The sequence below is a fragment of the Heterocephalus glaber genome, unplaced genomic scaffold (genome assembly GCF_053883595.1).
Source record: "Heterocephalus glaber isolate CG9 unplaced genomic scaffold, H.glaber_assembly_v1.0 deba00000281, whole genome shotgun sequence".
Lineage (NCBI taxonomy): Eukaryota > Metazoa > Chordata > Mammalia > Rodentia > Bathyergidae > Heterocephalus > Heterocephalus glaber.
In genome coordinates this window covers 20,871,462-20,883,921 of record NW_028258139.1, presented here as the reverse complement: position 1 = coordinate 20,883,921, position 12,460 = coordinate 20,871,462, and the positions used below count along the sequence as shown (strand labels likewise).

General features: G+C 45.3%; 1 protein-coding gene across 50 annotated transcripts in view; it reads right to left on the bottom strand.

Moving 5' to 3' along the window:
- Positions 1–12,460, bottom strand: part of Zfat (zinc finger and AT-hook domain containing) — a 346,969-nt gene that overhangs the window by 127,052 nt on the left and 207,457 nt on the right. For all 50 annotated transcript variants that reach the window (XR_015440115.1, XM_087183897.1, XM_087183866.1 and 47 more), the window contains 2 exons: positions 11,682–11,831; positions 9,813–9,986 (listed from right to left, as the gene is read on the bottom strand). Coding sequence is in view for 49 of the 50 variants with exons in the window: in XM_087183897.1 (XP_087040023.1) it covers positions 9,813–9,986; positions 11,682–11,831 (324 nt within the window). In the remaining variant the exon portion in view is untranslated. The remainder of the gene's footprint in view (positions 1–9,812; positions 9,987–11,681; positions 11,832–12,460) is intronic.

Genomic DNA, 12,460 nt, shown 5'->3' with positions numbered 1-12,460 from the left:
CCCCAGTGCCTCCACCATACACCCCTCTTCTTAACTTCAGTTCCTTGCAGGATCTTCTGTGAAAGGATCGAAAGACTTCCAACAAGGATAGCAGTCAAATGGACAGGTGGATGCTGAATGCACACCCAGGGCAGCAAGCAGACAAAAAGGGCAAGGCTAACTGATTCACTCAAGGGGAAATAAAATCATGACGAATCAATCAAAAAAGCTGCATATGTTTGATGAACAGTTGCTCACTTAATCTTTACAGTACCTGCTCAATGTTATGAGTTATCAAATAAATACAAATTATAACACGGTCTGACTATATATTCACCAAGCTAAGAAACTGAGCATTTTTAGTAACATGAAGCATTAAAAATAAAAGAGTTATTACAGACACTTCCATGTGTCTGGTACAACCTTTTGAAAAGCAATTTGGCAGTGCAATGCACACTCAAAACCACCAAAACAAGACAGCCATCCTGCTCCTGGAAATGCATCCTGAGGAAAGACCTAACAAGAAGGAAAAGTTTACCTGCAAGAAAAAGTCCCCTGACATGTAATTTATAATACATGGAGGAAAAAAGAAAATAATATGAGAATGGTTATGAAACTCTTGGTCACTAGCTTAATGCAACACTATACAACTCCTAAACTTGTTACTTACAGATTGAACAGCAATAGAGAATAATTATATTAACTTCCAGGCTACAAGAATGATACTTACATTTTTGTCATGAGTGTGTAATCATTCCCTATGAATAGGAATAAAGATTTTGAAAGAATCAGTTATATGTATGTGACAGAATTGCAGCATCCTTCTACGAAGGCACCTTTGTGATTTGTTTTAATGTTGTCAGTTGCTCTAACAGAAAGGCATTTCAGATCATTAGCATCTGTCTTGGACAGGCTGGGATGGTTCGCCTGCTACTGCACAAAGCCCAGACATCGCTCTGTCCATCGCAGGACGATGCAGTGGTATCAGCGTTCCCTGAGCTTGAAAGTTCAAAGAAGCTCATTGTCTGCAGAATACCACCTCGGCTGGACTGCTGTGCGCAGGCTTATAGCTTTGTCTGGCCAGGTATCCCAAAGAAGAGACTGCCTTATCTTTGCAAATAACCTCAGGGGTGGTCACTTCTTATCCTCTGAGGCAGGCTTTTACTTTTGTAAGCACTCGAAAGTGACTCTAAGCCAAGTCTTTCCACTGAAGAGGACAAAGAAAGCTGAGTCACACCTCTTTTTGAAGAAGCAATCTTGCAGAAAGCACTCCAGGCCTACTGAAAAAACAACAACAACAACAACAAAAACTACCTCAGTGAATAAAATCTATGCAGGAATAAAAGCTTCTTGGTGACAAACTACAGAATTTACTATCTCAATTACTTAAAGACTCTTCCTATTTGACTCAGAGGCCCAGATGTTAAGTCAAAATCACAACCACCAAGGCAAATATCACAAACATAATATTAAAAGAAGAAGCCAGACCCAAAAGAACGTATGTAGTATGAAGCAACTAAAGTTCAGACATGGAAGGCTCAGGGATGGTGCTAGAAGCCAGAGCAGCAGTTATCTTTGGAAAGGAAGGGGGGACTTCAGAGGGGCTGACCACGTTCTGCTCCCGGTCCTAGACTGCGGTTACTTTGTCTGTCATACTCCACTGAGCTGTACACTTACGAATTATGCATTTGTGTGTGTTCCTTTAATTTACCAGCACAACAAGCCACCTTCCCTGAAGGTGTGGAGAACTGGCATTAAATTTGCTTAAGAAAGGAAAGCTGTGTTGTGTAATTCAAAGATAAAGTCTGAGGACTGCGTGATGATTTCCAGATCACACAGGCTGCTGTTGCAGGTGGAAAGAAAAAAGACATAATGAGCATAACGTGCCCCCAAGGTTTTCAGTGAGATGCCCTTCTAAGAGCCAGGCTAGAGTCCTTCCAGTGCTGTGGACACGGTGTGTCACCACTAGCTCCAATCCTCTTCAAAGACATATAATCACCTGCAAAGACGTGGGGAGTCACCTGTGCTTTTTCTACTCCACCTCTCAAAAAGCCATCTTTGCAAACCTTCTGTTCATAAGTTTTCTTTTGGAAGGAGCTTGTGCTCGCATGAGTTACTGGTCCCTGGCCCATGGATAAAGACTTCTGATCTGGGTGCTGCCTGTGGTGGCAAACTGAACACTGGCTGAATTCTTTTCCTGTGCACAATGACAAAGAAAGTGCATGGTCAGGAGTCTGATCATCCCGAGCTCTGCCCTTTCCTCAGGCCTCACTCCTGGGACAGCAATTCAACCTGTCCTGTGATAATGGGGCTGGAGGGATTTAGAGGTGGGAAGGGGGCAAAGGGGAACAGGAAATACTCATTATCTTGCCTTGGGTTAGAAAAAGAGAAGCACAGGAAACCCTTTCCCTGGGGGTGTGGGAGGAGAGGGGAATGCACAGGGGGAGCCAGCAGAGCTCCTGCTTTGCTGAGACCTGGGCTCCAGCTGAAGTCATCCCAGGAAAGTCACAGAAACACAAAATGCCTATGTTGTCCTGCACCTTTGATGCTGAGCCCACAAGGGATGGACATTTTCAGCACCTAGTTTCGCTCTTGAAAATGAAGACAATGGCCCCTAATCTCCACGACAATGAACCCAGACAGACAGACACACACACACACACACACACACACACACACACACACCCCTGGTGACCATACTTGCCGTGCATGGCACCTGCTGTTTCCTTTGTTTCTTACCGTATTATCACCTGCCTCATGAGTTTCGCTGAGGCTGATTCCAGTACTTCAGTACTTCAGTTACTTTAAACAGTGTTCTACATAAACTGAGGAGGAATGGGAACAGTAAGAAAATCTTAAACCATCACCTTTGGCTTCTGGCATTGGGATTCCATCAGAACTAAGAGAAAGTGATGGAAAACTCCTTCCACTTTTAGGCAACTTGTTTGAAATGTCTGTTAAATTAATCATTGCAGCCAAATCAAACTCTATGTACTTCCAACTTGATAGGCACTAAAGCTCTTACAGAAAGAATTTCCATAAATCTAAACTGTCATTAGTAACATTATCTAAAGTGAAAATGCTTCCTCATGACTGTTTATCCAGTCTTACTGAAAAAGGTAGTATTAAGCATAAGTACATTTTCAGAAAACTGCCTTTACGCTTTTTTCAGAAAACGGACATTTACTCTTTTTCAGCAAGGATACTCTTTGAATATTATCTGTCACACTGCATCTGCCTAGTGACAGCATATCTGAAAGAATAGGAATGTGGTTTTTCCTTGATGGTGCAGATTAATTGCTACAAACACCCACGCTTACAGCACACAGTAAGAGCTTCTGGTAATATGAGAACTCTGGCCCTGAGAGGAATAGGAACAAAGATGCCCCTATCCAGAGTGAGTCTCCGACTGCACGGCAACAGGTAGATAAGCCCCACACTCACACAGGTACTAAGGCCTCGATCCCCAGAACCTAGAAGTGCTGCTTTACATGGGGAAGGCAAGGATCTTGCAGATGTGGAGAAGTTCCGGACCTTGAGCCTAGAGACGATTCTGGAGTGTCCAATTGGGCCGAGGCGCAATCACAAGAAGGAGGTAGCTGGGTGAGTCAGAGGAGATGTGAGGATAAGGCAGGGCAGAAGGGGCCAGAGGGTGCGACGCCTTTGGCCCTTGGCTTGGAATGCAAAGGCGGGCTTCCTAAGTCAAAGGGTACATGCAGCCTCTGCTACAGAGGACGAAGAAGCAGATTTCCCTCTCGAGTCCCCAGAAGGAAGGCAGGGCTGCTGACACCTGGACTTTAGGCTGCTGACCTCCAGAGCTGTGACATAATCAAAGTATTTTGTTCTAGGCCAGTAAACTTGTGATGATCTGTTATAGAAGACACAAGAAATGAACACATCCCTGTTACAGTGAGGGTGAAGGAGTACTTGCCAGCAGCTGCACAGGCAGAAATCCTGGCAACCTGGGTTTGCCCTCCTGAGGCCACAGTCTTGCCATTTTGCCTTCCTGCTTGCCCACGCAGCCCAGCACACAGAGCTTTGCCACCTAACGTGAGAAAAGCATTCTTCAGGAGGAGTCTTAATGGACCTTCTGCGGCAAGGGCTTGCAGAGCACACTGCTTCAGGGTTCTAGCATCTGGGGTAATTTGCACAGTGGCAAATCAGAACAGAAATAGCGATGGCAATAAAAAGACAGTTTAAAAACTCTCTGTACTTTAAAGGCTGAACTTCAAGCAACTATAGACTTAGCTTCATGATTCTCTGTAATTAGTACATCAGTTTTCATACAAGGAGGAATGGATCAGGAGGAGATGGTAACACCGAGTCAGATAAAACAACTGAAAAGCCCAGAGCCTAAAGCAGGATTAAAACGTGATGTATACTATTCCAGGAATCTGCACCCTACACCCCTCCACTCTTGTGAGGTTTTGGGTAACCAAGTCTCATTAAATCCAGTTGTGCCTCAGTTCACAAACTCAATTCTCTCCAGCATTCTGGTCACAAACCAAATTGGATGAGAACCAAATCCAATTTCCCCATAAGATCAACACTGAACCTAACCATTGAATTTGATTCAGTTCTTGTTCAACTCACTTTGCAACCAGAATTGTGGAAAGAATCAACTTCGTGAACCAAGGTACCACTGTAGTTAAATCTGTACAGCAGTCTAAGCTGACTGCCCAGTAAAACTGCTGAGTTCATTTTATACTATGGGCTCAGTTATTCCAAGAGACCTTGTGGTTTAGAAAAACATGACAGAAGAGCTTCACGTGTACCAAACACAGTGCACCTATAAAATGATATTTCTGAGCCTAGAAATCAGCCCCACTCACTCCTCCATCAGCCTGGGGAAGACCAGTAACAGAACCTGTCCTGCTCATTCCTCTGGCCCACTCCCATCCTGCCCTTAGCCTTCTATCTGGGATAAGGGAGGAAGAATTGGAGGAATGAGGACGCCATGCAGAGAGAATCTCTCTAAAACAGGCTGGAGCATGGGCACCATTTTGCACATGCTTCCTGATTTTCAGATATTACATTTTTTAGAAAGTAAGATGGCACAGGTAGAATAAGTGAGGTGACTTTACACTGGACTGACTGCGCTTCTCAGAGGACATAAGAGGAGGGAGAGAAATCTCCACACTTACACCTCCTAGAATACTTTAACAAGTAGCCACAACATCTCTTATTACGATCTAAAGAAAGGAGGGGGAAAGTTACTTCCTCCACTCAGATATGATTTCCATAATCAACTTTCCATCTGTCTAATTATTATACATCACAAGAGTGCTTGAAACCTGGAGAACTCCTCTTCATAAATTTTACCAGAAAGCTTCTTAACTCCAGTGTGTGAGAGAAGGTTGGACCAGGGAAAGGGGGAGACCCAAAGGAATCAGCACTGAACTTCAAAGAGCTTTTTATTTCATGATTAGAAATTCTCATTAGGTTGTGCAATATGAAAGCACTCCACAACTCACCCTCCTTCTTCTGGTAGCAGTGGGCAGAATCATGTATGGACCTCTGCACTGTGCCTTATGCCCAGGCCCTTTTTAAATTCAAAAGGGAGAAGTGTGTTACAGTGTAATTTCTGCACTAAATCCTTACAGACTGTTGGCATACATGCCAAGTGTTTGATCAGGCCCGTTAGAGATCAAGTTCTCTCTCTGTGCATACTGACTGGCAAACCTGTCTAAATGAAACCTCCACCCAAAATGGCCTATCATTTCTACAGTATGGTAATGAGCTCCTCGGGGATACAGGAATGCAGTAAACAGGGATACATCACTTTAAGTGAGCCAGTAAGTGTGAAAAATTCGATTCACAAGCAGGTAAAGGAGACAGTAATTACTCAATTCCTTTTTACTTCATTAAAAGTTGTCCAAGAAGAATCATTTAATAATGAGTTCCATAAATATGTTTTAAAGCATCTAATTTACAAGCACTTGATTTAACACAGTTATCTGGGAAATGAAACCAGAGCAAATAACTGGCACTTCTTGAGCACTGCTATATCCTAACCAGCTTATGCAATGCAGTTTGTTTTTCTTATTCACACCTCAAAAATTTACTGAGAATCTACTATAAACCAGGTGCTATTTTAGGTGCTGAGGACACAAACAAATACAGTACCTCAAAAACCCCTGAATGCAGGGCTTAAAATCTAGTAGAAGACACAGAAAATTCACAAATGAGGAAACTGTATAGTGCACTGGGAACAGAAAGCTTTAAGGAGTGTAGTTGTTTTGTTTTTGCAGTACCAGGGATTGAACTCAGGACCTTGCACTTGGGAGGCAGGCGTGGCTCCACTGAGCTAAATCCCCGGCAGAAAGAAGAAGTAGGAAAGATGAGAAAATGAAGTAAGTGGCAAGAGAGTTTCAGAAGTAGGGACAAAGACAAAATGGTAACTAAGGGAACTGTCTAGTAAACCTGAGAAAGAGAAGCCAAGTAGAAAAACACAAGAAATAGGGAGGAGTTTGGAAAATGGGGGGAGGAGGGATAAGACTTTATACACATACTCCACCTGGGAAAACTTATTCAGAACCTCACTCCTAGGTAAGGACCTGACACGAACAAAGATCCATTAGGACACAGGGAGGAACACTGCAGGCCAGGGAAAGGCTGGAGAAGACGCCGAGATGGGCTGTGCCTGGAGGTCTGAGGAACAAGGAGACCAATAACTTAGAGAGAGGAGAGCTGGTGGGAGCAGAAGAGGAAGGCAGGAAGGTGGGGTGGGCTGCAAGGAGCACAGGGACCACCGGGAGGATTTGTGCTGTGACTCACGAGCACAGACCCCAGGAGGTTTGTGAACCCAGGCAGCCTGAACCTGACTTGATCCAACAGGATCTCTGGCTGCTATGCTGAGAACAGACACCAGGGGACAAGGGAAGAAGAGAGGCAGCAGCCACTCAGGGAGCTGCTGCAAGGCCGGAGGAAATCTGCACCTCCACCTGTAAATGTACATGATGATGATAACACCTTCCTCCTAGGATAGTGCCAGTCATTAACCAAGAACTACCCTATTTCTTCAGTTCTGAGACACATTTTTTGTATCTCAGTATCTTAGAAACCAGAATGTGTCATGAAAGCCGGTATGACCCGTCACTTCCGTCAGCAGTCATGGCAGCTGACCCCACACGTGCAGGTGTAAACTTGGTCTCACAGCTCATATCCTCATTTCAATTAAGTTATGCGCCCTGCTAGTACATGTGCGGTGTTCAACTGCCATTTTAAAATGTCTTCCAAAAAATTCTGTTTTTCGGGCCAGCGGCATGGCTCAACGGTAAGGTATCATTTGCCTGGCATGTGAAAGGGCTGATGTTCTACCACCACTAGCAACGAAATAAAATGCTTTACAAATTAATAGTAAGCAAATCAGGGACAAAGCAGCAGGGCAGGAATATTAGTGAAGAACAAATTTAAAGTTGAGGTAGGACCTTTATCCATATTTTTCTGCAAAGCAACGACCTATGAAAGGAAGAACTAAATTTTTGTAAGTCACCTACCTGCTGGTTCTACTGAGAAACTCCAAAAGCGCCTTGGAATAGATGACAAAATGCCAAAGCGATGAGGAGCGAATGTGGCCAGTTCATACTTTCTGGGGATCAGAGAGCACCAGCAACAAAACTTGCAGGGCTTGGGCTTCAGGTAAAGCTTCAGGTCCTCACTGTAGTACCAGAGTCGTTCAGAAGAGTTGGGCTCAAAAGGTGCAGTTTAGGAAAATCAGCAAATTACTTTTCTGTTTTTCCTTTTATGTACATATAAGAAAGATATGATAACATAAATCTATGGTAAATTAGAAAAAAAAACAGAGGCAAGAAGCGGCAGAGGCTTGGATGGAAAGGGATACCGAGAGGTGCTGGGAAGTGGAGAATCGTGCATTACTTGGAGAGAGAACCTGTGGGACTTGCTAACGGACAGTTAGCGGGGGAAGAACAACTGTCCAGACTGTCCGGGCTTTAGACCTGAGCCACTGAAATGTAGTCACCATTTACCAGGGTGGGGAACAGCTAGGTCAGTAGCCTTGGCCAGTGCCAAACCAGCTTGCTTCCTGTTTCTGTACACCTGCTAGTTAAGAAAGCTTCTACATGTTTTCAACAAGATTTTTAACACAAAAGAGAAAAGGAAGATAGAGCTGAAACTGTATGTGGTACTCCAAGCCTAAACTATTTGCTGTCTCTTTGCAAAGTCTGGCAACTCCTAGGCCATGGGAGACCAGTTTGGGAAGGAAGACCAGGAGCTAGAGATGAACATGCAGTTTAAGAGGCTGGTCAGATATCCAGGTACAGATGTTGGGTAGGCAGCTCCAGGTGCAAGGCCAGGCCCTGGGGAAGGGCTACCATGAGCTCAAAGCTTCTGAGCACAGAGCCCAGATCACCCAACTAGGCCTGAAGCCACAGCACCCTTGCCAGGTCCCTGTGAGTGCTATCCTGACCCAGCTATCAGGGGACAGTGCAAACTCTCCTGGCTCTGTGGATGGCTGCTCTTCACAAGAGGACTTCAGTAAGAAAGAAGCCATCACATCAAGAAACTCAGTTCTTCCTGAAAGGTTCAGGCAGCAGAAAGATCGGTAAGGCTGATTGGAGGTGTGGAATTCATACCTATATGACTTTAATGCTTTCATTATTTGCATCTGACCACGTAAGTGTCATTGTGTTTTTACTTTGATTATGGAATGTTTTATTTACAGAACACTGTTTTAAGTTTTAACAATTGGGACCCTGACACCTTTTCAATCTTCAGCAAGCCCTTGGTCAGTAATCCTGAGGACTTCCGGCTAAGCTTTCAGCTTTTCCACCAAGTCCTTCAAGCTCAGCCAAATTCTTGCCCATGATCCAACAGCACACACACAATGAGGCCAACTCCAAGAACATTTGTACCTAGCTGTATCAGCCCTTAAATCCTGAAATTAAAATCTCTTTGGAAATAACTTTGGTCTCCCATTTTTTGTATATAATTATGCTAAAATAACAATAAATTTTAAATAAAGTTTAGCAACTTTGTTACATGAAGTATTCACAATTTTCTCACACAGTCAGGGTTTCTGAGTAAAAAGGGATGTCTTCAAAAAATTCTGCTTTATAGGCCAATGATATCGCTCAATGGTAAAGTATCATTTGCCTGGCATGCAAGAGGCCCCAGGTTCTAGTACTAGCACCAAAAAAAAGCTTTACAAATTAATGGTTAGCACATCAACTATATAAGGGATTTCATGGTTTAGCTGCCTGTCTTACAAGAACAAATCTTCCTTCCCTCTACCTAGCCCAAGCCAGGAACCTGTCCCAGTGCTACACCCATTGTGCTTTTGTCCGCCATGTCTTACACCCTGCCCCTTACATCCACCAGGCCCACCTGTTCCTCTGTCCTCCCTTCTAGGTCATAACCTCCTCCGAGGCAGAGACTGGTCCTTAGGGTCTGGTGCCCTCAAACCTCCCTTCACGGCTGGCACACACGAGAGCCCAATCCAGGCTCCCAAGGAATGAAGAGAAGTGCTCTTGAGTACACTTTATCGAGGCCAAATATGCCCACTTACCATTAGTGTTTTAGGCTGAGCCCCACTTTGGATGGAACATGGGAACCTCGTGGCAGCCCGGACAACACCAGCATCCACCAGAAAAGGACGGAAACTTCCGGAACCCACATCGAGGCCTCCTGAGGCTGCCCCACTCCCTGAAGCAGCCTCCTGGTCACACCTGGCCAGCACACACCACACATCCAGAGAATACCCAGCACCTGCCAAAGTCAGGCCACTCTGCACGAGGCCCTGGTCATGCTGCCTTTCTGAGAACACCAGCCCCAGACTACACACTGACAGGACAGGGTCACTTGGGGTCACTCACCGTCAGCCGTGTGAAGGAGCTTGTGACTCTTCAGCGTCCCCTTTGATTTGAATTTCTTGCCACACATGTCACACAGGTGCGTCTTCTCAGTGCTGTGACGATTCATATGAGCCTTGAGGTTACTCTTGCTACGAGTTGCATACTCACACAAAGAACACTTGAAGGGCTTCACACCTACCAGGGAACAAATATACATACATGTGTGCAGACATGTGAGAGGATGGCACTGTGATGCCAAAACACTCTAACAAAAAGCAGAAGCCTCTGGCTTTCAGAAGCCGTCTCATCGCTCTAACATTGTTTAAAATAGAGATCTTTCAAATTGTAAATATACAACGTGAATGCACCATCACAAATAAATACAAAAGCACTGACTGTATATGAATACACACAAACATCTACAGAGGGTTTTCTATCCCTGTAAATGATCTCACTGCCCTATACAGTTTCATCAGACAGATAAGAAAATTGATGTTCAGAAAGAGGAGGTGTTGGTGCCATCCCACAGCTCCTAAGTGGTGAGGGCAGAGCTGAACCGCACACTCAGGTGCACGTAATTAGTCAGACGCTTCCTGAGTTCTAGGTCTCCAGCCTCCCTGTGCCTCACCAGGGTCGGTTCCCTGCAGATTCCTGAGTGCCATTCCAAACCTGTCCTCTAGACAGGTGCTTCTGCCTCCTTTTTGCTGAGAACACTGGCCAAGGCCATGGCTGCCCTCTCCATGAGGAAGAGCAGCACTCCCAGATAGGCCTGCCGCCTTCACTCCTGGTCCTGACGCACGTCAGTGGAGAAGCAGAAAGTGAGGGCTTGGGGATCAGATGGCATGATCCAAACCCCAGCCCACCTCTTGTCAGCTGCGTGACCATGAGCATATCACTGAACCTGTCTGAGCCTCTTCTCCCTCACAGTATAAAGCAGATGCTTCTGAGGTTATACTAGATCATATCCCATGGGTAACGCACCCTGCACCTGGCTGGAGCCAGCAAGTGTTCAGTAAATGCCAGTAAACAAAAAGATCTTCTGCCTGGGATCTCAACCCTTCTGCCTTCCTCAGAGTCCTATCCATCAGCTGAAGTTCTCTTACTGAACTGTTAAACAGCCTCTTCCTAACAGTCTCTTGCCTGGAACTTATAACAAGTCACTTTTATTGAGAAAATGCTCTACTCTCCATCCCCCTTTAGTCTTATCTTCCCATCTACAGCATTCCTGCTCCCTACGCAGCAGGAAGGGACTGATGCAAAAGTCTGGAAGAACTTTTCCTGGGCCCCTTCTCCCATTCGCTTTCCCAGGTCCATATCCATGACATGGGGAGAAAACAAAGTTGGTGGCAGGCTGCCTCTACCAGAATCTTGACTTACGCCTTCTCAAAGTCTCAGCAAGTGGCTCTCCCACACTGCTTTCATGGCAAGTGCCCCAGAGCACAATCCACACTCTCACTCCACTCCACTCAGTCCCCTTCTGAGTACTTTCTCCATGATGTGAAAGCAACACTCCGCACCACCCTCTTCACCTTCCCTTGTTCCTGATGCCAGTGATCCTTCAGTGCTGCTGAGTGCAGGGCACAGTATGGGCAGTGGAGCTGCTGCTGTGCATGCAACATAGGTGCTCAAGACACACAGGTGACCCTGTTTCTCAGCAAGGGATGCATGGTGACTATTTCAGGAGGAAATACACACATCCACTCGGTGCAAATGCAGCAGGATGAGTAATGGTGTAAATGTCTGGCCTTTAGGGGCTGACGGCACACCTCTATGTGGTAAAGAAGTCTACCTGCAGGGATGTGGAGACATAGCTTCCTCCTAATGGACTCCCAAAATAAAGTTCGGGGCACAAAATTAAAGGGAGCTCCATGTGGGCAGACCACCACTCACCCTCATGAGCCCAGATGTGCCGCTGAAGGTCTGAGCCGTTCTTCATGAAATAGAAATCACAGTATGGGCACTTCATGGCTCTCTTTCCAATTAGCCCTTTCAGCTGCACCCGCCTCCCAAGCACCTCAGAAATGGTGCTCATGGAGACCTCTGGAAGAAAGCAGGATGACGATGAGAGGAGGTAAAGGACTCCGGCTTGAGTTAGGTGTGAAGAAGCCTCCTGATAGCACCTGCATCACTAAGGGGACAAGTCAGGATGTGCCTGGTGGGATCATGAGAGCTTTCCTGCCTAAAAAGGTAAAGCAGGATCTCATCGAGCTTCAAATCTAAATACCTGTTAACATAAAACATGAGGGATGGAAAAATGACACAAAGCAACAATCAGACAAGTGCAGAATGTGACAGTGTCTACAGGAAAAGGGACCCGGTTTCCTCCCAGAAATCAATGACAGGGAACAAATGTGAGAGTACTAGTAGAACACTAGAAACCTAAGTGACATAATTACCAAACAAAATTCTTGGGGGACCAGGGATTTAGCTCAGTGGTTTCACCACCTGCTGCGCAAGCACAAGGACCCGAGTTCGATCCCTGGTACAAAAAAAAAACCCCAAAACCAAAATTCTTGCACCTTGATTCAAATAAACCAACTGCAATTAGATGTGTGTGTGTGTGTGTGTGTGTGTGTGTGTGCGTGTGTGTGTGTGTTAGGTCAACTGGAAGATTTTTAAATGGACAAATACTCAATGGTAGTAAGTATTCACTGTTAATTTTGTTTTTG